The 20742-nt window shown below is 43.6% G+C and overlaps 2 protein-coding genes across 4 annotated transcripts in view; both read right to left on the bottom strand.

The window, feature by feature from the left end:
- rhot1a (ras homolog family member T1a) overlaps window positions 1–13368 on the bottom strand; it is a 30312-nt gene extending 16944 nt beyond the window's left edge. The window contains exons 1-14 of one of the 2 annotated variants that reach the window (XM_046304384.1): window positions 11686–13368; window positions 8461–8601; window positions 8173–8216; window positions 8028–8081; window positions 7775–7827; window positions 6232–6340; window positions 3806–3901; window positions 3520–3618; window positions 2583–2712; window positions 1741–1861; window positions 1130–1214; window positions 676–821; window positions 384–484; window positions 58–188 (exon numbers count right to left, since the gene is read on the bottom strand). In XM_046304384.1, coding sequence (XP_046160340.1) covers window positions 58–188; window positions 384–484; window positions 676–821; window positions 1130–1214; window positions 1741–1861; window positions 2583–2712; window positions 3520–3618; window positions 3806–3901; window positions 6232–6340; window positions 7775–7827; window positions 8028–8081; window positions 8173–8216; window positions 8461–8601; window positions 11686–11722 — 1347 coding nt within the window. In that variant the 5' untranslated portion in view covers window positions 11723–13368. The remainder of the gene's footprint in view (window positions 1–57; window positions 189–383; window positions 485–675; window positions 822–1129; window positions 1215–1740; window positions 1862–2582; window positions 2713–3519; window positions 3619–3805; window positions 3902–6231; window positions 6341–7774; window positions 7828–8027; window positions 8082–8172; window positions 8217–8460; window positions 8602–11685) is intronic. The other variant, XM_046304382.1, reaches the window with a different exon arrangement.
- adap2 (ArfGAP with dual PH domains 2) lies at window positions 11993–20679 on the bottom strand. 2 transcript variants are annotated; one of them, XM_046304380.1, is made up of 11 exons: window positions 20441–20679; window positions 17948–18078; window positions 17526–17617; window positions 17034–17122; window positions 16441–16559; window positions 15537–15686; window positions 15030–15113; window positions 14289–14351; window positions 14084–14161; window positions 13724–13952; window positions 11993–13419 (listed from the first exon to the last, which is right to left on the bottom strand). In XM_046304380.1, exons 1-11 carry the CDS (start codon window positions 20526–20528, stop codon window positions 13391–13393), a joined length of 1152 nt encoding a protein of 383 aa, XP_046160336.1. In that variant the 5' UTR covers window positions 20529–20679; the 3' UTR covers window positions 11993–13390. The 2 variants fall into 2 exon arrangements, with proteins under 2 accessions (XP_046160336.1, XP_046160337.1); XM_046304381.1 differs by having other exon boundaries at window positions 16447–16559.
- Between the last annotated feature and the right edge of the window lie 63 nt (window positions 20680–20742).

The following is a 20742-nucleotide window of genomic DNA, read 5'->3' as shown; positions in this document are numbered from 1 at the left end:
TGCTGGGGTGTGCCATAATGAATACACCCCAGTTGTCCGGTAGCTCCAGGGACTCACCAGCAGGTTGCGACCCAGAAAGGCCTGCAGGAAGCTGGTCTTGCCACTCCCCCTGGCTCCCAGAATGTTACAGCGGAACACGCTGCGCTGCGTCTGCTTCTTCTGCAGGTCGATGCGTTTGTTACGGGTCACTGAGGGAGGAGACGGGTGAGGAACAATATATACAGATATACAGATACATGTGCGCGCAAACACACAACTACAGTGACTGTATATTTATAGTAACTCACCACTAATTAGGTTTCAAATTCACAAACAGAGAGGCCACAATAATTAACACCAATACATGACAAGCATATAAACCTAGTCACGCACGCTCACATTACCTGTGATGGCTGCTGCCTGGGACTCCTGCTCACAGATGATTGAGTAGCCAAGGTAGCCCAGGTACTCCAAGCAGCGCTGCACATCCAGATACGTCGTTAACCTGGCCAATCAGACAATGGAAAGCCTGTTAGTGTGTGTCTGTCGGCGGGGGGCTTTGGTACACATCTACGGTAGCATACGAAAGTGAAGAAGTTTGAGTTTCAGCAAAGTGCTGTATAACTGCATTACCAAATCATTCAAGTTAGACAGAGGTAACAGGTAGTGTAGTCCAGGTATGCTGGCCTAACTCACGTCCACTGTGACAGGTAACCCTGGTACGTGATCCAGCCCTGGTCGTTGGTACACACTGTGTTGTTGACGTCGGGGCCCCAGGGCATGTAGGGAAACACTTTGAACAGGTCCTTGACTTCCTCTGGAGACAAGGCACAGTCTCTGTCCTGACACACACACACACACACACACACACACACACACACACACACACACACACACACACACACACACACACACACACACACACACACACACACAGGTTAGGACCACTGTTCTAAAAATATGATAGCTTTGTGTAGGGTTACAATATTCCGGTAACTTTCCCAAAAGCCGTTTGGAGGATACCCTCCCTGCTTATTCCCTCCTGATTCCGGGAAACTTCCAACTGGGACTTTGGTAAAAACCTGTGAATGTTTGTCTGTGTGAGGCAGAAGGAAACACAACAGTAGGAGTTATGTCATCCAAGACTTACTTTGTCGTGCTTGTCGAAGACACTCTGGAGGAAGAGGTACGCGTTGTGGTTGAGCTCGGTGGTGCAGTCAGCAGGTATTTTTAGCCTGGCACGGACAAGAGAACATTCTGGATTAATCTCATTAAAAGTGCTATGGCTAAACTGGCATTGTTCAAAAGGCTCACCCTGGGAAAGACCTAGTGCTGCTTGCAAGTCATAACAAGTAGTGTAAGATGCACCCGCAGACAGCTTGATGGTTCAGTAGGTTTCATCAACGTTAACATCTTTGACACAGTGTAAAGAAAGTGAGAGCCTGCAGAGCAGATGTCCTTTCTCTGCTATTGACTGAAACTGAATTGGGGCCAGAGAGTCATTGTTATGCTCGTCCAGCCTTACATAAACAGGTGTATATCTCCCTCTTTCTGCCCAGAGGTAAGAGTTGCCCATACGTACGGCAGGGTTGTGTTCTGTAGGCGCGAAATGGAAGAAAGAGCTCAAACACAGAGTGAAAGTTATCACTATGTACACTTGTCCAGAACAGGTGGTTTTTGTGTTCTGCTGTAAAGAGTTTTACTACGATGTGCCCTAATGTACATGACCCTGGTCCAGGGGGGTTCAAAGTGTCCACTCACAGGGGGAACAGGTATTCCTGGTGAAGCTCCAAGTCGTCGTCGTACCCAAACCTCCGCAGCACCGTCCAGGTTGTCTCGTGACGCCCCCTCTGGATGAAAAGCGTGTGCAGAAACAAGAACCCTAGTGGCCAATCAGGGTGAAGAATGGACACACGTCAGAGATACAACGTCAGAGATACACCCAGACACAACGATAGAGATGGACACAGTACACTGGTAAAGGGTTATTAAATATGTTATTCATGCATGACCTTTAGTGAAGGTTACAGAAGAGTACAAGGGAGAGTGGGCAGAGAATAGAGTGAGATGGAGAGACAGAGAGATGGAGAGACAATAGAGAGATTGAATGAGAGAGATGGAGAGACAATAGAGATTGAATGAGAGAGATGGAGAGACAATAGAGAGATTGAATGAGAGAGATGGAGAGACAATAGAGATTGAATGAGAGAGATGGAGAGACAATAGAGAGATTGAATGAGAGAGATGGAGAGACAATAGAGAGATGGAGAGACAATAGAGAGATTGAATGAGAGAGATGGAGAGACAATAGAGATTGAATGAGAGAGATGGAGAGACAATATAGAGATTGAATGAGAGAGATGGAGAGACAATATAGAGATTGAATGAGAGAGATGGAGAGACAATATAGAGATTGAATGAGAGAGATGGAGAGACAATATAGAGATTGAATGAGAGAGATGGAGAGACAATATAGAGATTGAATGAGAGAGATGGAGAGACAATAGAGATTGAATGAGAGAGATGGAGAGACAATATAGAGATTGAATGAGAGAGATTGGAGAGAGAAACTGAATGAACTGAATCAATGTGGTCAGTCTCACCTTTGAGCGTCAGTCTCACCTTAGAGAGATTGAGTCCGTTGTCCTCAACTCCGTCCGTCATGTTCTTCCTCACCACGTTCTTGACATCCTCTAAGGCCTGGGGCGCCAGGGGCATGTTGAAACACGTCCTCTACCAGACACACAACACATGTGTCACCCACACAGAATCACAATACAGAACTAATGATACACAGAACAATATACAGATATGACACAGAACTACAATACCCCCACAGAACTACTATACCCCCACAGAACTACTATACCCCCACAGAACTACTATACCCCCACAGAACTACTATACCCCCACAGAACTACTATACCCCCACAGAACCCACAGAACTACTATACCCCCACAGAACTACTATACCCCCACAGAACTACTATACCCCCACAGAACTACTATACCCCCACAGAACTACTATATCCACACAGAACTACTATATCCACACAGAACTACTATATCCACACAGAACTAGAGTGAAGAATGAAAGTCTACAGACAGCACAATGCTGCATCCAAGTGCTTCAACAATAAATCACTCAACACACATCACCTAAACACAACTGAACATACGTCCGGTGAGACCAAAATGGGAAAGAACCAGTCTATTCCAACAACTCTGACACAGCTAATAATGTAACGTGGTTTGGGATATATGAAGTCACAAGCAGATATGTATACAGATTTACCCCATTTACTAGAGGACAAAAGATGCTCTGAAAGGGTTTCTAAATCAACCACCTGTCTGCAGGCTACCGGTGAACCCACTAATAACCTATCCCTCCCCCTCTCTTCCACTCAAGTTCAAATAAACTGCCATTGGAAAAGGAAGTAAATCAGGTTCTCACTTCAGCCAGATAAAGCACACAAGCCTGCAGCTACAGCCAAGAAAGGTTTTCCCACAAGGTTTATTTTCCCACAGTGAGGCTCCTACCTGGAAGAAGTTGAGTTCTTTGTCGTTGAGGATGCCATCGTTGTCCAGGTCCGACACTTTGAAGATGCGAGTTAGAGACTTGATGCAAGACGGCTTCATCTGAATAAACACAAAGTATACATTTGAAATATGTAAAATATTATATTTTTGGAGAGCTAAAAAGTAGATGTTGCCTGTGTACCCATGGTAGCGCTAGGAAACGTTTTGATTGCGTAACCTGACCAGGAAAAGTAACTACATAGTTAGGGTAGCTAGGGACCTGGAGTTTTCCCTCTGCCCTCCTCACCTCCTCTGGGCAGTACAGGGGTCCTGTAGGGTGGAGCACTGCCTTCTGGGCATAGTAGAACAGCTCTGAGATGTTCTTCAGGTTTTTGGCAGAGCACTGAGAAACACAAAGATACAGTAACCTCAAAACCAGCTAGAACAATACACTGAGAAACACAAAGATACAGTAACCTCAAAAAAGGTGCCATGAGAAACACAAAGTAGTAACCTCAAAACCAGGTTCTCACTCAGAAACACAAAGATACAGCAAACCAGCCTGAACTACACTGAGAAACACAAAGGTTTTCCCACAAGGTTTATTTTCCCACAGTAACCTCAAAACCAGGTGGAACAATACACTGAGAAACACAAAGATACAGTAACCTCAAAACCAGCTAGAACAATACACTGAGAAACACAAAGATACAGTAACCTCAAAACCAGGTGGAACAATACACTGAGAAACACAAAGATACAGTAACTTCAAAACCAGGTGGAACAATACACTGAGAAACACAAAGATACAGTAACCTCAAAACCAGGTGGAACAATACACTGAGAAACACAAAGATACAGTAACCTCAAAACCAGGTGGAACAATACTGAGAAACACAAAGAAAGCCCTCAAAACCAGTAACCTCAAAACCAGGTGGAACAATACAGGGTCCTCAAAACCAGGTGGAGAAACACAAAGAAAGCCTGAGAAACACAAAGATACAGTAACCTCAAAACAGTGAGAAACACTCAGTAAAAACCAGGTGGAACAATACACTGAGAAACACAAAGATACAGTAACCTCAAAACCAGGTGGAACAATACACTGAGAAACACAAAGATACAGTAACCTCAAAACCAGGTGGAACAAAACACAGAGAAAAAGACCCCTGCTGTGGTCTAATAACCATGTTTTGGAAAGGAGACAGGAAACCATTATGTTCACTTTAGTAACATCTTTAGGGTTCCCGAGTGGTGCAGCAGTCTAAGGCACTGCATCTCAGCGCAAGAGGCGTCACTGCAGTCCCTGGTTTGAATCCAGGCTGCGTCACATCCCGCCATGATTGGGAGTCCCTCTTGTGGACAATTGGCCCAGGGTCATCCGGGTTTGCCCGGGGGTCGGCCGTCATTGTAAATAATAATTTGTTCTTAACTGTCTTGCCTAGTTAAATAAAGGTTACATTTACAAAGCTAAAACCATTATGGGTACTGTAGGACATCAGCCGCCACTGTTGAAATAAAGGGTTAAGCCGGCATTTCATTGTACTAAACCATGTGTATATGAGAAACCTGACTAATGACCTATCCCACTTCTTTAACTACTTATACACATCAATTGGTTCTCAATCAGCTTGAGTTGTGCATTGCAGATTTATGGTGCTTCAGTGAAAAAAACACTCAAGCCGCAAGACCAACCTCTTAGTGGTCTAAATGAGGTCATGGAAAACAGAACGTCATCTCTCAATGTGAAACTAGGGTCCAGAAACAGCCAGGCTATAAACACCAGTGGCGTTACCATGACAAGGGGCTGATTCCACACAGGGGGGAAGAGAGTGTACAGATGTTAAATATGTAGAGACTGAACAGTGTTGCATCACGTACAAGTACCCATGAACCTTGTGCAGTACAACTGCATAACGGATCCTGACCAGGTTGTCACTTTAACACATCTGACTGTGTGTATTCTCTGTGTGTGTGTGTTCCAACACGTCGTCCCCTCCACCTCCACTACTTTTATCCTGTAATGAATCTCGCCAGAGAGGACATGTGACTGGGTTGTCACATGAGACCAATGAAAGAGTGATGTAGCCAACTACTTTCCTCCATGATAGAAATGCGTCTCAGCACACAGAGCACACACACTCAGTCAGTCAGTAGAAAGACACAGAGGGGTCATGTTCATTAGGCACCAAATAAAACAAAGAAACTGACTGAAAAGGGCTAATTTACGTTATGTGGACTTGGCCAATAAATGATTCTTTTTATTTTACGTTGCAAAATGTTTTATTTTGTGTGCCATAATGAATACTGCCAGGGTCTCTTCAGCAGAAAGACAGACTCATTTACCCGCCATCAGATAACATTCTAACTGAAGTCAGGAGTTAGCTGAAACATTAGGAGTCTCCCAGCCCAGGGCCAGCTGACAACCTACATCACAAGGTCAATGCATCAATTCAATTTTTTAATGCCGTTTTCAGCTGTTTGGATTTCAGAACCGTATTCAAATATGAAACCATTGTTGATCAAAGTTCTGCAGGCCTGAATTCAATTAATCAGATGATCAGAGACCCTTAAAATACATTTCTAGTAGTTCAACACCATTTTGATTGAGCCTCAACTCAAGTGTAACACAACAACTTTCATTAGCCTAGCTATATGGTCATTCTCAATGTACTCTTGCTAGGCACTCAAAATGGAGGCGGTAAACAGAGTCACCAGTCAGTGTTCTCTTACCTCCACGCAGGTCTCAATGTCAGAGTACTGGTTCATGATGGGCAGGATGGTCTCCATACTGCTGTGTTCTACCAGGTCTGACTTATTCCCCACCAGGATCAGTGGTACCCTGCAACAACATCATATATGATCTTATATGGGGCGGCAGGGTAGCCTAGTGGTAGCCTAGTGGTAGCCTAGCCTATTGTCTGAGAATGTCTCAAAAATGAATATTTTGTCCTCAGGGGTTCTAGACTCCAATAGATTGTCAGTGTCACCTAACAGATCAAACCTTCAAGCTACAGTATGTTATACTAAACTCTAAAAGTAATCCAGGCAGACTTAGCCTTGACACCGGATCCTATTAAAGAAATCCAGGCTCAATCCAAGACAACGTTATCTGGCTGTCTGCCGGAACACACAAAGCAGAATAAACACTATGGTCCTTTAAAACCTACTGTATGTAAAATGCAGTGTTCTATATGGAAAATAAACATGTGATTCTAGGTGACAACATAAGGCTAAAAACATTAGGACCGTTTTCCTCAGAAAATATAGTCCGCTCCATGTTTCGTTCCCTTGCCACGATACCTCAGAGTATCGTGATACTGGTATTGTGACAACCCTAAAATCAATGTTGTCTGGCTGTCTGCAATTCAACTTACAGCTAAGAGGTGACAACAATGTCCATGACCTTCTGCTTTCCATATGGAAAACTGATCCATTGTTTCACACTGTCTTTTTTCATTTGACCCCTTTTTCCTCCCCAATTTCATTGTATCCTAATTGGTAGTTACAGTCTTGTCTCGTCGCTGCAACTCCAGTATGGACTCGGAAGAGGCGAAGGTCGAGAGCCGTGCGTCCTCCATAACAGGACCCAACCAAGCCGCACTGCTTCTTGACACAATGCCCGCTTAACCCGGAAGCAAGTCACACCAATGTGTCAGAGGAAACACACCGTACACCTGGCGATCTGGTCAGCGTGCACTGCCCCCGGCCCGCCACAGGAGTCGCTAGAGCGCGATGGGACAAGGACATCCCTTCCAGCCAAACACTCCCTAACCCGGACGACGCTGGGCCAATTGTGCCCCGTCCCATGGGTCTCCCGGTCCTGGCCGGCTGCGACAGAGCCTGGACTCTAACCAGGATCTCTAGTGGCACAGCAATGCAGTAGACCACTTCACCACTCGGGAGGCCGTATCACACAGTCTTACATTACATAGCCATGAGTCATTCAGTAACCTTTCCTCCATTATCACATTGATAGGTTACACAAACAGGTACAAGGTAGTGTACTTTCCCTTGTCTATGACATAACTGGTCCATATAACAGGCTGGTCTTATAATGAATGGCATGTCATTGAAATGACTTGACACCCGTTTCAATCTACTAAGTGAAATGTGGCAAAGCTGTCAAAAACTACACCCGCACTTTAGGTGTTGGTGCAGTCATTTCCAAATGCACCGGAGATTTAGTATCAGACTGTATACCCCCACTGTCCCTGACCAAGGGGAGACACACACACACACACACACAGACACCACAAGCACACTACACACACACCTGCTATCCTTGTCCGTCCTGTCGTTTATGAGGGGAATCCAATGGCTTGTCACCTAGAAGAGAGAAAACACGTATCAAACCCTGTTACAGCTGCAAGACTCAGAACACAGGCCTGCCCTGCGCTCTCTTTAATTCAATATGGCCGACATGGTGAACAGAGTTAACAACGTGCAGGCAGTGGGCTGTTACTAAATCAAGACATCTGAATGTCAGTTATTCTTTGTCAGAGAGAATGCTTGGTTTATAAACTGACCTTCTCAATGGACTTCTTGTTGTTGACTGAGTAAACTATGCAAATAACATTTGCCTGTAAAAAAGAGAGAATGTTATTCTACCTTGGTGGGGATAGATGTTTACTTTATGGGGATAATACAGGGTTAAAATGGTATCCTACCAACCTTTGATATTTCTTGATACAACTGCTCGTCTGACTGTTCTGCTTCTACAGACACAAGACAACAACATCAAAGACAGTGTGATATTGTCTTGTCAATCTGACACATCTCCTAATTCACTGTCATAAGTACTGTCAGTAGAGCAGTTTCCAGCCATAACAAGCATTGACTGAATCCCAGTTCCGAAAAATAATAGTCTGTCTGTAGGGGCAGTCTAGTAACACTGAACAGTGTTCAGCATTAAACATTCAGTATTGATTGACGTTCAGGCAGTATGGTCTGTGGCGTTACCTGAGTAGTCCACTATGTGTGTGGGGACTCTCTCTGGAGTTACGTCTGCTGGGATGGTGATCTCCTCCGCTCGAAGGGGAACGTCGTCAGGGAACTCCTCGCTGACCAGTGACATGATCAGAGACGTCTTCCCCACTTTGGCTGTGGAGACGAGAGGACAAGTGTGTGAGTCAGACAGAAGCATCAGTGTGTGATTGCAATCAGGATAGCCTGATTCCAGATCTGTTTGTGATGTCTTGCCAACTCCTATGGTCATGTGACAATGACAGTGACAATGACCATAGGAGTTGGCGAGACGGCACAAACAGATCTGGAACCAGGCTACAATGAGGAGATACTCCCTGTGATGGGAGATCATCAATTGAGCTTTAGTGTCACCTCTCAACATTGTACCATACAATGTGCAGGTTTCAAGGTAATGTCATGTGGACAAGTACAGTGCCATGCCGTTCTTGCCAGCTCTAACCCCAACAATGCAGTAATCAACATCAATGTTGAACAAAAAATAACAAGGTAGAGCAAAAACATGAGAAATAGAAATAAAAACAACATGAAGTGAGTATGCTATATACATGGTCAGTTCCAATAGCATATTTACAATGTGCAGATATACTGATAGGGGTATATATGTATAGGGGTAAGGTGACTAAGCATCAGGAAATATGATAAAAAGAGTAGCATATATGCTGAATGTATGTGAGTGCGTATGCATAGAGTCAGTATAAATATTTGTGCATGATGTGTGTGTGAGCAAATTAAGCTTTTGTGTGTGTGTGAGTTTAGAGTCCTGTGAGAGCGCATTGACACAGAGTCAACCCCGATAGTCCACAAGGCCAATTTGTTAGCTATTTAGCTTAGGGAAAGAAGCCCTTCAGGAGCCTGTTGGTGTCAGACTTCATGCACCGGTACCGCTTGCCGTGCGGAAGTAGAGAGGACAGTCTATGGCTTGGGTGGCTGGAGTCTTCAATGATTTTCCGGGCCTTCCTTTGACACAGCCTGATATAGAGGTCCTGAATGACAGTGATGTACTGGCCTGTCCGCACCACCCTCTGTAGCGCCATGCGATCGAGGGCGGTACAGTTGCCATACCAAGCAGTGATGCAGCCAGTCAAGATGCTTTCAATGGTGCAGCTGTAGAACTTTGAGACTTTGAAGGCCAATGCTAAACCTTTCCATCCTGAGGGGGAAGAAGTTGCACCTTCTTCATGACAGTGCATGTCAGCCATTTTAAGTTCTGAGTGATTTGGACACTGAAGAACGTGCGACCAGCTCCACTGCAGCCCCAGGGATGTGGATGGGGGAGTGCTCGCCCCTCCCCCGTTTCCTGTAGTCCAAGATCAGCTCCTTGGTCTTACTGACATTGAGGGAAAGGTTGTTGCTCCAGGACCACACTGTCATGTAACTGACATCCTCCCTGTCTTATCGTCGCTGGTGATCAGGCCTACCACCGTCGTGCCGTCAGCAAACTTGGTGTTGGAGTCATGTGCAGAGTACAGGACGGAACTAATCGCACACACCCCTGTGGGGACCCCGTGTTGAGGGTCAGTGTGGCGGAGGTGATGTTGCCTACCCTCACCACCTGGGAGTGGCCCGTCAGGATGTCCAGGATCCAGTTGCAGAGGGAAGTGTTCAGTCCCAGGGTCCTAAGCGTGGTGACGAGTTTGAGGTGACAAAGGTGTTGAACGCTGAGCTGTAGTCAATGAACAGCATTCTCACATAGGTATTCCTCTTATCTAGGTGGGTGAAGGCAGTGTAGAATGAATTTGAGATTGTGTCGGCTACGGATCTGCATACATTACAGACTGTTAGACAGATGTGTTGAGTGACTGAAGTGTGAAGATAAGAGCAGCTGGCAAGCATGAACAGGGACTAGTTAACTGTTGGAGTGTCTTATTAAATTCCACGACTTGATTGAATCCAGCACCATAGTGCACAGCCAGAGAACACAGGGCTGCAGATACTGCACAGAGAGTTGCAGTTCTGATACATTTCAACATGCATCCTTTTTCCTACCATAACCATTGATCTAACGCCAATGGAGGGGTTTTATCAAGCCGGGTTCAATTAGCCTGCAGTAGCTTTCACCCATATTATGTTGAGTCAGATCAGTGAATGGGCTCCTGCTTCAAGGGCGGTAGGACAGTTCATCAAGTTCAAGAACAGGGGCAGCCTCTGCAGGTGCATGGAAAGGACTTGTATCTATGGACACATGAGCTGTGTTTACAGTCTGGCTACCCAATTCTGATCCTTTTGCACTACTACTTGGTCTTTTGACCAATCAGATCAGCTCCCAGTAATTGTGAAAAGATCAGTAGTGGGCTGTCTGTGTAAATGCATCCTTGGTTGCTGAGTGATTTCACCAACGTTAGCATACACACGTACAGTTTTGGCTGCCCTCTCAAGGGACCTGTCAGCAACGCCAAAGAGAATGTGTCAATGTAGGTCAGCCAGCCAGTTGCATCTGATAAACAGATGTGAGTGAAGAACACAGGGCAGAAAGGAGGACAACCAGCATGTTGTCACAAGTTCCTTTAAAGGTCTCAGTTCTATCACATTCTACCCAATTTACCAATGTGATCATTGACAATAGTCGTGCTCAAAAAAAATGTAAATGACATAGCTTAAAAATATATGCATTGTGGATATGGGAGAAGATGAGTGTAAATTAAATAGGGCCCTAATTTGCAAAGTGCACTAGATGTGGCTATGGGGATTTGGGAGAAGTGTATTGTGGAGGCCAAAAGGTGCAATGTGACCAAATGGCTCAAATACACAGATCTGAGCAGAACATGAGTTCTACTGTTCCATGGAATGTCAAGCTGACAGTGTGCACGAGGACAGATCGATAGTCAAAGCTGAGTGAGTGTTCTATTGCGTATTACTAGCTAGCTAGAACGTTACACCAAACATACTTTAAATAACTACAGCTACTTTATTAACAATAGTCTTTATTAACTAGCCATTCACATTTGACTGCGGCATTTGCTAGTTAGCGAGGTATTTTGTTGGCTTAACGTCTTCACAATGTCACATTGAATCAGTTCGATGCAATGGTATTCTTAGTTGTGCGGTCATACAAGTACAAAATACAACCTAGGTGTACATTCGTATATACCGTGTATTTTGATTGATTGAATGTATTTGCGGAGTTAAGCTAGCTAGCATACTAGCTAATTACTGTGCAGGCATCAAGCGCCAGCTATATTTAATGAATCAGCCACTTACGTTCCCCAACGAGTAATATCCTCACGTCCTTCCTCATATTTGCAACTGTTTTTTATTCACAAATCAATAAAGTCTTTGTTCTTTCATAAATATCATATATTCTTTGATGCCGCCCTACAGCAGTTTATCTAATGCCAGGCCTGCGCAGTTTAGACTGCGCTGTCAAACTGTGGTCGGCGCCTCTTTCTTTGTAGGACAAAACGGACGGAGGAATTTCTCCGTTAATTTGTTATCTTTTCTCTCGCTTCTTGTACAATTGAAGTTCCACGCTCAACAGCGATACACATTCTTGTAAATGACATAATTGTTTAAAACGCTATATTCCTTTATTTTCTGTACTTTCATGACATTTTGCACGAAATATTTCAGACGCACACCCCCTCCAGCTGACCTCCAATACCCGGCAACTACGGCAAGCAGTAGCAGACAAACGCTGTCGAAACATACTAGACAACGCATCTGCTACCCTCTAGCGCTCATGTGGTGACATTGGCTTGGAATTCAAATGTGGCTTGATTTGATTGTATTGTGAAATGATAAAGGAGAAACGCAACATGTAAAGTGTTGGTCACATGTTTCATGAGCTGAAATAAAATATCCCAGAAATGTTCCATATGCACCAAAAAAATGTATTTCTCTAAAAGTTTTAGGACCACCACATCCGGCTTCTTCATCTGCGGGATCATCTGAGACCATCTACCCGGATAGCTGATGAAACTGTGGGTTTGCAAAACAGAAGAATTTCGGCACAAACTTGCCAGAAACGATCTCAGGGAAGCTCAACGTTGTGAATAGAGTGCCCCATCGTGGCGGTGGGGTTATGATTTGGGAAGGCATAAAGCTACGGAAAATTAACACAATTGCATTTTATTGATGGCAATTTGACTCCATAGAGACTCCGTGACGAGATCCTGTCGTGCCCATTGTCGTGCCATTCATTAACCGCCATCACCTTAATAAGTTTCAGCATGATAATGGACGGCCTCATGTCGCAAGGATCTGTACACAATTCCTGGAATCAAAAAAAATCCCAGTTCTTCCATGGCCTGCATACTCACCAACCATGTCACTAATTGAGCATGTTTGGGGTTGCTCTGGATCGACAGCGTGTTCCAGTTCCCGCCAGTACCCAGCAACTATTGAAAAGCAGTGGGACAACATTCCACATGTCACAATTAACAGCCTGATCAACTTGCGAAGAGGATATGTCGCGCTGCATGAGGCAAATAGTGGTCACACCAGATACTAACTAGTTTTCTGTATCTGTGACCAATAGATGCATATTTGTATTCCCAGTTGTGAAATCCATAGATTAGGTCTGAATTAATTTATTTCAACAGACTGATTTCCTTATTTAAACTGTAACTCAGTAAAATCTTATAAATTGTTGCATGTTGTGTTTATATTTTTGTTCAGTGTAGATGAGTCTTCAGAGTGGGTTTTGCAGCCAATGTTGGTGGAATCTCTCTCTCGAAAGTCAGCGCTTTCTCGAAAGTAAAGTCTTCCCTCGGCTCTCTCTCCAAAGTCAACTCTTCCCTCGGCTCTCTCTCCAAAGTCAACTCTTCCCTCGGCTCGCTCTCCAAAGTCAACTCTTCCCTCGGCTCGCTCTCCAAAGTCAACTCTTCCCTCGGCTCGCTCTCCAAAGTCAACTCTTCCCTCGGCTCGCTCTCCAAAGTCAACTCTTCCCTCGGCTCGCTCTCCAAAGTCAACTCTTCCCTCGGATGTTGGCTTCAGCTGAAACAAGACAAGCCAGAAAAGCGTATATTAGGTTATTCACCATATGGTGTATGAATATATACTATGTACAGTACGTGCATAGTGTGTATGTGTGTGTGTGGACGGGCTCGTGTGTGTGAGGACGGACTCGTGGAATAGGCTGGAGCGGAATCAGTGGCATGGTATCAAATACATCAACACATGGTTTCCATGGTTTCCATGTGTTTGATGCCATTCCATCCGCTCCGTTCTGCCCATTATTATGAGCCGTCCTCCCCTCAGGAGTCTCCTGTGGTGTGAATACTGGTGACATGGCTCTTACTGGTGTAGTCCTGGGGCTGCATGGGTTTAGAGATGACCTCTCTGAGGGCCTCCACCCACTCTCTCTGTTCCCTCTCCTGCTCACACATGAAGACAAACTGGCGGTCCGGCGTGTCCACTGTGACTCCACACCTCCACCGGTTGCCTCTGGTCCTTTTGGGAATGCACTCACTCACTGAGTAACCATTGGTCTCTGTGCCGAGGAACACAACTCCCAGCTCCTCAGCATCCTGGAGTAAACAGATACACACAACATTTTGATAGTGTAGAGATTAGGATTCGAGTGATACACACAGGTACACAGCGAATACACACACACACACACACCCTTTTGAGATGATGAGGTGGACTCCTTTCTTACCAGCTGGCCTTTGAAGTAAAGGAGCTTCCTGTCTTGGGAGTCCAAGATGAACCATCTCTTTTTGAACGTCTCCTTTTGCTTCCCAACAAATACACTTTATTGTCACTGTGTTCATAATGCGATTACATTGTAACAACCAGGTCACTTTACGTTTCTTCTATCCAATGTCATTATTTAGTATGATAATCACAAAGTAACTACCTACCATAGGACCGGTCTTCTCCATGTATCCTTCTTTGAGGTAGTTTCTGGTAATTCTAGTCCTCAACTGTCAGAATACACATAATAAAGAGGAATACAGAAGAAGCATTTATAAGCATCAGTTCATTTATTGCTAATTGCAAAAGTAGTTATTGATTGCTACGGTTGCTGAATATGTCCTTAGGCACTAGGAACCACTGTCTGTTCTTTAGGAAATATTTACATCTAAATGTGCTGCTATTCTGCAACATAAAACCAAGCCAATAGTTACTGGAAATACTATCTTGTGACACCCTCTCAAAGCTGAAACGTGTTGAACTTCCTCTAATGCATTGATTCATTGAAGTATGTCTCCACACGGCATAACAACACCCTATAGTTTCACGTTTTATTAGTCGCATGTACAGGATACATATGGTATAGACTGTCCAATGAAATGCTTACTTGCAAGTTCTTTCTCGACAATGCAACAACAATAAGAAATAAGAATAACAGCATAAAGTAAATGGCTCAGTAGAATATAATAGACATTTTATCATAAGTATAATAATGGAATTTATAGTATGTTTACACCCTAAAGTGAATGGGCTACAGGGGACAATAAAAATACCAAATTCATGTGGGGGAGACATTGGTAGCCTCTGATTTGACGGAAATAGAGATACTGTGCCGGTACAAACATGGTTGAAAAGAAGGGCATATACCAGAGAGAACTTTACTGAAATATAGTCTAACAAACACTTACTTCTTTATCACTTCCTGTGGGGTATGCTGTTTTCAGGTAGGCAAAGCGAGCAGCTCGAATGGCATTGAACCAGTTGACAATCTCCTGAGTAGGGAAGACTAGTAAGCTTTACACACTGATATACAGCATAATCTGCTACAGGAGGATGCCAAAAAAACTATCTCCAACCAACTGTGAATACAAGCAGATCAACAAAGATATCAGACAAAAATACTAACAAAAGCTTGTTTTGCAAAGTTGTAAATATTTTAGCATGGCTTCTTGCTCACTTATCCACTTCCTCGTGTTTTGGATGAGGCCATGTGACGGCAAACGTCTTTCTCTTATCTCAACTGGTAGTTCCAGGAGATCAGTTTGATTTATCCAACTCCTCTGTACTTTTCACTTTCATAACAAACATATGGCAAAGGAGTTGTATAAAACACACAGTGACAGATATTTGATCACCAGGCTATACAAAAGCTACTCTTCTATAATAAAGAGCAAAATACAGAGAGAAATGCCCACCTCTCCATTTTCGTGGTAGACAAAAATACTTCTGGTGTGGCTGTCTTTCTGGTAGGTAATCTGCAGACCATGGGCATGACCAATTTTCTCAGGTTGAAAGGTCACATTCACGTCTTTGATGGAGATGAGCGCTTTGGGCCCTTTGGACGGCTGAGGGCGCAGAATGATGATGTGTACAATGCAAGCCCAGTGAAAATTCAACAATGTGGCTTAACTATTTCTAAGCCTGACTTGAGAGAAAACTGAACATATGTCATAGTCAAATTACGTTAAGATGATTCACAAGTGAACCCCTGTAAATATTAGCAGAGCTATGGCACTGAACTCTTTTCACCTTTCAGTAGACACATGTCCAGGGAGGGGTGTATTTGAGATAGGAGTATCTAGAATTGATAATTGATAAATGCCATTGGATGAGGTAATGTTTTGGTCCTAAGTGGTACCAAGAACGAGATAAGAACTTCATTTAGGAGACCAAACTGAACAATAATTTATAGCTAATGCTATCTAGCTTTTGGGATACTCCTCTTTCAAGTAAAATTATATTTGTGTAATGTTCCTAAGATCTGTTATTCGTCATGTGAGTTGAGATGGGTGTGTCTTGGCTATAAATGATACTAAGAACTGTTTTGTAATCACTCTCAGAGAATTCATTTATAGACACTGAATTGATCTGAGAGTCACAGACCTATGGTGTAGCTCATATATAATTAAATATGGACTTTATAACATAATCTGACTTGTGTGTGGTTTGCTCTCTCAGTGTTTAGTAATACAGGAAATTACCACGACAGGCACTGGACTCTTTTCACCTTTCAGTAGTCACACGTTCAAAGTATGTGTCCATTAACAGTTTAGAAATTTGGCCGTGCAGCAAAGCTACCCAGCATGTCAATGACCTCACACTTACATCCTCCTTGTTGAAGTAAGCCAGGGTGAATTCCTTCTCAGACAGAACAAACTTCCTTCTCTGAAACTGTCCCTTTTCCTTCCCCTTCTTCCACAGCATCCCTTCATAGAAACCTGGAATGGACCCAAAGAAGTGTACTCTGTTACGTCTCCGTAACTCATCAATACATGTGGGTATGCCTCTCATGTCTCTGTGTGTGGTTTTCACTCAAGTGAACGATGCTCTGCTGTAGGTCCACAGAGGTGTCAGTGTGACAAGAATAGGTTTTTCTTGTCAGTGTACGATGAACAAACTACATTGACCCTGCAAAATGCCTCACTGTGGACAATATTTCCATTTCAATGTATGTCATTTAGCAAACGCTTTTATCCAAACCGACCTACAATCATGCGCGCATACATTTGTCATGTATAGGTGGCCCTGGGAATCAAACCTACTATCCTGGCATGTCAAGAGCCATGCTCTACCAACTGAACTACAGAAGACCACAATTAAAATAATACAGAAATATAGAAGAAATGGCAGAGGTTCTCTGTGTTATAACATGTGATTTGAACGTCCACAGACAAGCAGTAAAGCCAGTTCACCTGTCGTGTAGGCCAGTGGGGGATACTTTGTCTCGCCGGTAAATTCCATCCTCTCATATTTTGCTCTTATCCACTGCTCCCTTAAGACGCTGGGGGTAAAAAGGATGAAATGTTCTACAGTATCACAGGCTTATCGGATCCTTGAGTCCACAGTTTCTCCTGCATTGTTTTAGACAGGGTGAATAGAAACCCTAAGTATTGTCCATTGCATTTGTTTTTCTTAAACCTTCAAAAGACAAATAATTTTTCATTGGGAGGGAGAGACAACAATTGACTGACTGGTTAAATTATTTATAATTCCATTGTCAGAAGTTCCACTTCTTTATTTTTTTTAACAATACAATCCTTTCCTTCTCCTTCCTACATTGATGCGCAAAGTCAGCATCCTTCAACTTCCCTAAATGCTGCCATTCGTTTGTACAAAAACGAGTGCCCAGTGCCAAGAGCAGTTGTCAGTGAAGTAGTGAAATGACCTGGGATGGCAATACTTACGCACAGTCTTCTTGCTGGGGCCGGTAGTAGAATGCTGGGACTGCTTTCTCATAGATGGCTCTGCCTGTGGCATTTCCATTGGCTTTCATAAACTTTGTACCCAAACAAACACCCAAAAGAAGGAAATTGACAGAAGACATAAATACATTGTATTGATTAAGATTGCAAACCAAACCAGTACCCCAAAGTGGTCCTCCAAGATGAGAACCAGGAGTGAAATTGACATGTAGTGGTCACAAAACCTGGTCTTGAAGAGATACTGGTTGTGAAGGCTTTTATTCCACCCCAGCACAAAGTTAATGATCATTTGTTGATGGATTGATCTGGTTAGTGTTGGGCTGGAACGAGACACCTGAACACCCTGTAAGATCTCCAGAACCAGGGTTGGTGTTGACCACTGCTGTAAGAGATCCATTCATTACCTTCACTAGCTCGTCATCCCAGAAGTCGAGCCGTATGGATTTAACGCGGCTGATGTTGGACAGGTTGCGGTGCACTCCAGAGCAGTTCAGACACACAAATACACCCAGCTTATAGGACGCCCAGTCAGGATCTATACAGTGTATGCAGAGGACGGGAGGATCACCAGAAAGAGACAAGACTCAAGATCACTCAAAACTCATGGAAAAACAGAGATCAAAGAATGAATGACCATCTCTGTGTGGTGTCACTCAGCACTGAAAATCACAGATATCTTTCAAAATAGTAAAATGGTGCTCAGGCCAGTCCTGGTTATTCTGTCACTTAGGCAAGACAAAAATATCGCTGCCCCTGTAAAACTAAAAATAGTACCAGTAAGCAAACTGATGTTGAAAAGTCGTATTTTCCAGATGTTGAACGATGAAAAGACGTATTGTCCGGACATTGAAATCAGGTTCCATTTTGGTTCTGAATTAATGTTAAAAATCTATATTTTCCCAGAAGTTGAAAACAAGTATTTTCCGGACATTTGAAATCAGGTTCATTTTCCGTTTGGAATTAAAGTTGAAAAGGGGCAGAACGACAGATTTGTACCTTGTCAGCTCGGGGATTTGAACTTTCAGTTACTAGTTACTAGTCCAACGCTCTAAGCACTAGGCTACCCTGCCACTATGTCAACATCATGTATAGATGTCTATGTTTGGGCCAAATCAACGCTTATCCAGGCCAGATCAAAAACCAACATCCGTGGAAATCAAGGCCGGGCTGGACTGCACCAAAAAACAACTGCTGGTCCGTGCTTACCGAGGTGTAACCTACCCTGTCCACCTGCAACGTACTTTTATGAATGCCCATCCATGTGTTAGGCCCACCATTTGTAAAACAGGCTGTTGCATTTGCTTTATTAGTCCTGATTCATGTGACTAATCAATTTGGCTATTTAAGCTCTAAATATCAGCTACCTAACTTTATCAGCAGTTATCCTGAGCCTGTTTACAATGTGTTTACACCACAGGAGTTATCCTGAGCCTGTTTGCAATGTGTTTACACCACAGGAGTTATCCTGAGCCTGTTTGCAATGTGTTTACACCACAGGAGTTATCCTGAGCCTATTTACAATGTGTTTACACCACAGGAGTTATCCTGAGCCTGTTTGCAATGTGTTTACACCACAGGAGGTTGGTGGCACATTAATTGGGGAGGATGGGTTTGTGGTAACGGTTGGAGCGAAATAGGTGGAATGGTATCAAATACAACAAACACATGTGTTTGATGCCATTCCATTTGCTCCATTCCAGCCATTATTGTGAGTCGTCCTCCCCTCAACAGCCTCCACTGGTTTACACAACAGAAAATGCAGAAGTATTTTATTTTTCACTATGATTAGCTCATCAAAAACAAACTTGAAACCACAGATCATGACAATTTAGCTCCTATGGTGAAAGTCCTGGACAGCAGGATTTGCATAACATAGGCTGAGAGACGCTCGAATGTGTAAGCATATTACAACGGTGTGTTCATAAATTAACTTTGGAGTGCCAGAGTGCACTCTGGGCGTTCGTAAATTCAAAGCATTGTCAGACACCTCATTCTGGCAATTGTAAGGTTGTTTTCATGTTATCTAGAGCGTTGGCGACTAACTGTGCTGCTGGCAACAATTTAATAACTTGTTTTTGCCGACGTTTACGGACACCTGTCATATTCAACGTGTGTTGCGCGTTGGAAAATGCATGTTACTCTGCGCTCTGACACACAGACGAGAGTGCTCTGAAATGGGAGTAGATCGCCAGAGTGAATTTACGAACGCACCTAATACGTTGTTGGTTAACATGTCAGCACATTTTTTTTATTTGATTGGGCGTCATTTAGTTAGGCTATTTGATCGGAGAAACCTGCATGATGTCTCACTACATTGTCATAGCTTTTATCTCCTACCTGTGGGCTACAGAAAAGGTCACATACCATATACGCTACGATATCTGCTACATGATTTATGTTAATCATTTTTTTGGACGGAAAGTTGGTGGAGTATGGCAGCGATGCGTCTCTCCAACAGCACCCCAGAAAGGCGCGCTGGGAATAGACAAGCTAAATATTTTGCGCCCCTGCCTATAACAAAGTGGGCACTGCTTATCACAGGGCGGCATCGGCGCTCACCTAAAACGCCCATATGACACCTGTTGAAAGAAATTGACATTGTTATGGAGCTAGAATTACGCTCAGAAAATGACACCCTCTTCAATCTTCCGCCATTGGCGGTCGCCTAATGAGCGGGCAAGCCTTGTAGGTAGAAGTTATTGTTGAGTAGTGAGAAAGCGATGTCTACATGACACACACAAGCATTTACCCTATACATGACTATTTAACACACCACACACATACAAGTCAGAACATGGGCTGAATTATTTCATGTGAAGAAATAGTACACTCATTGGCAACTTCATCCCTAACTCTTGAATTGACTAGGATTTAAATGGAACTACATTGTCACTCACCCGGCGCGCTACAGTCTGCGCATTGGTTGTTTTCTGGCAGTTTCCCCAATTCCAGCAAAATCGTTTTGTTTCTGTCCTTGTTTGCCATTATTTTGCGAATATAAATCTGTATCGAATGTAGGAAATATTGGTTAAATATGAGTGGTGTGATTAGCCATTTTACGTAACGAAATACAAATGTTGACGTTTCTGTGAGTTTGGACGAAAACTGGAACGTGTGTTACAGTACGTAGGACCACGACGAACGTAAAATGCTTGTGATTTTTATTTTGTAACCTCCCACTACAGAAATGAAAACATGA

This window comes from Oncorhynchus gorbuscha, linkage group LG16 (genome assembly GCF_021184085.1).
Source record: "Oncorhynchus gorbuscha isolate QuinsamMale2020 ecotype Even-year linkage group LG16, OgorEven_v1.0, whole genome shotgun sequence".
Taxonomy (NCBI): domain Eukaryota; kingdom Metazoa; phylum Chordata; class Actinopteri; order Salmoniformes; family Salmonidae; genus Oncorhynchus; species Oncorhynchus gorbuscha.
The sequence above is the reverse complement of the archived record's forward strand: the minus strand, read 5'-3'. Positions and strand labels throughout refer to the sequence as shown.

Excerpts from the sequence above, each read along its gene's own strand:
- adap2 (XM_046304380.1), bottom strand. The coding sequence starts at position 20,528 with ATGGCAAACAAGGACAGAAACAAAACGATTTTGCTGGAATTGGGGAAA. Across the intron at positions 14,352-15,029 it reads CCACAGGAAGTGATAAAGAA|TTGAGGACTAGAATTACCAG; the intron begins GTAAGTGTTTGT and ends GTATTCTGACAG. Across the intron at positions 13,420-13,723 it reads GCAGCCCCAGGACTACACCA|CTGAAGCCAACATCCGAGGG; the intron begins GTAAGAGCCATG and ends GTCTTGTTTCAG.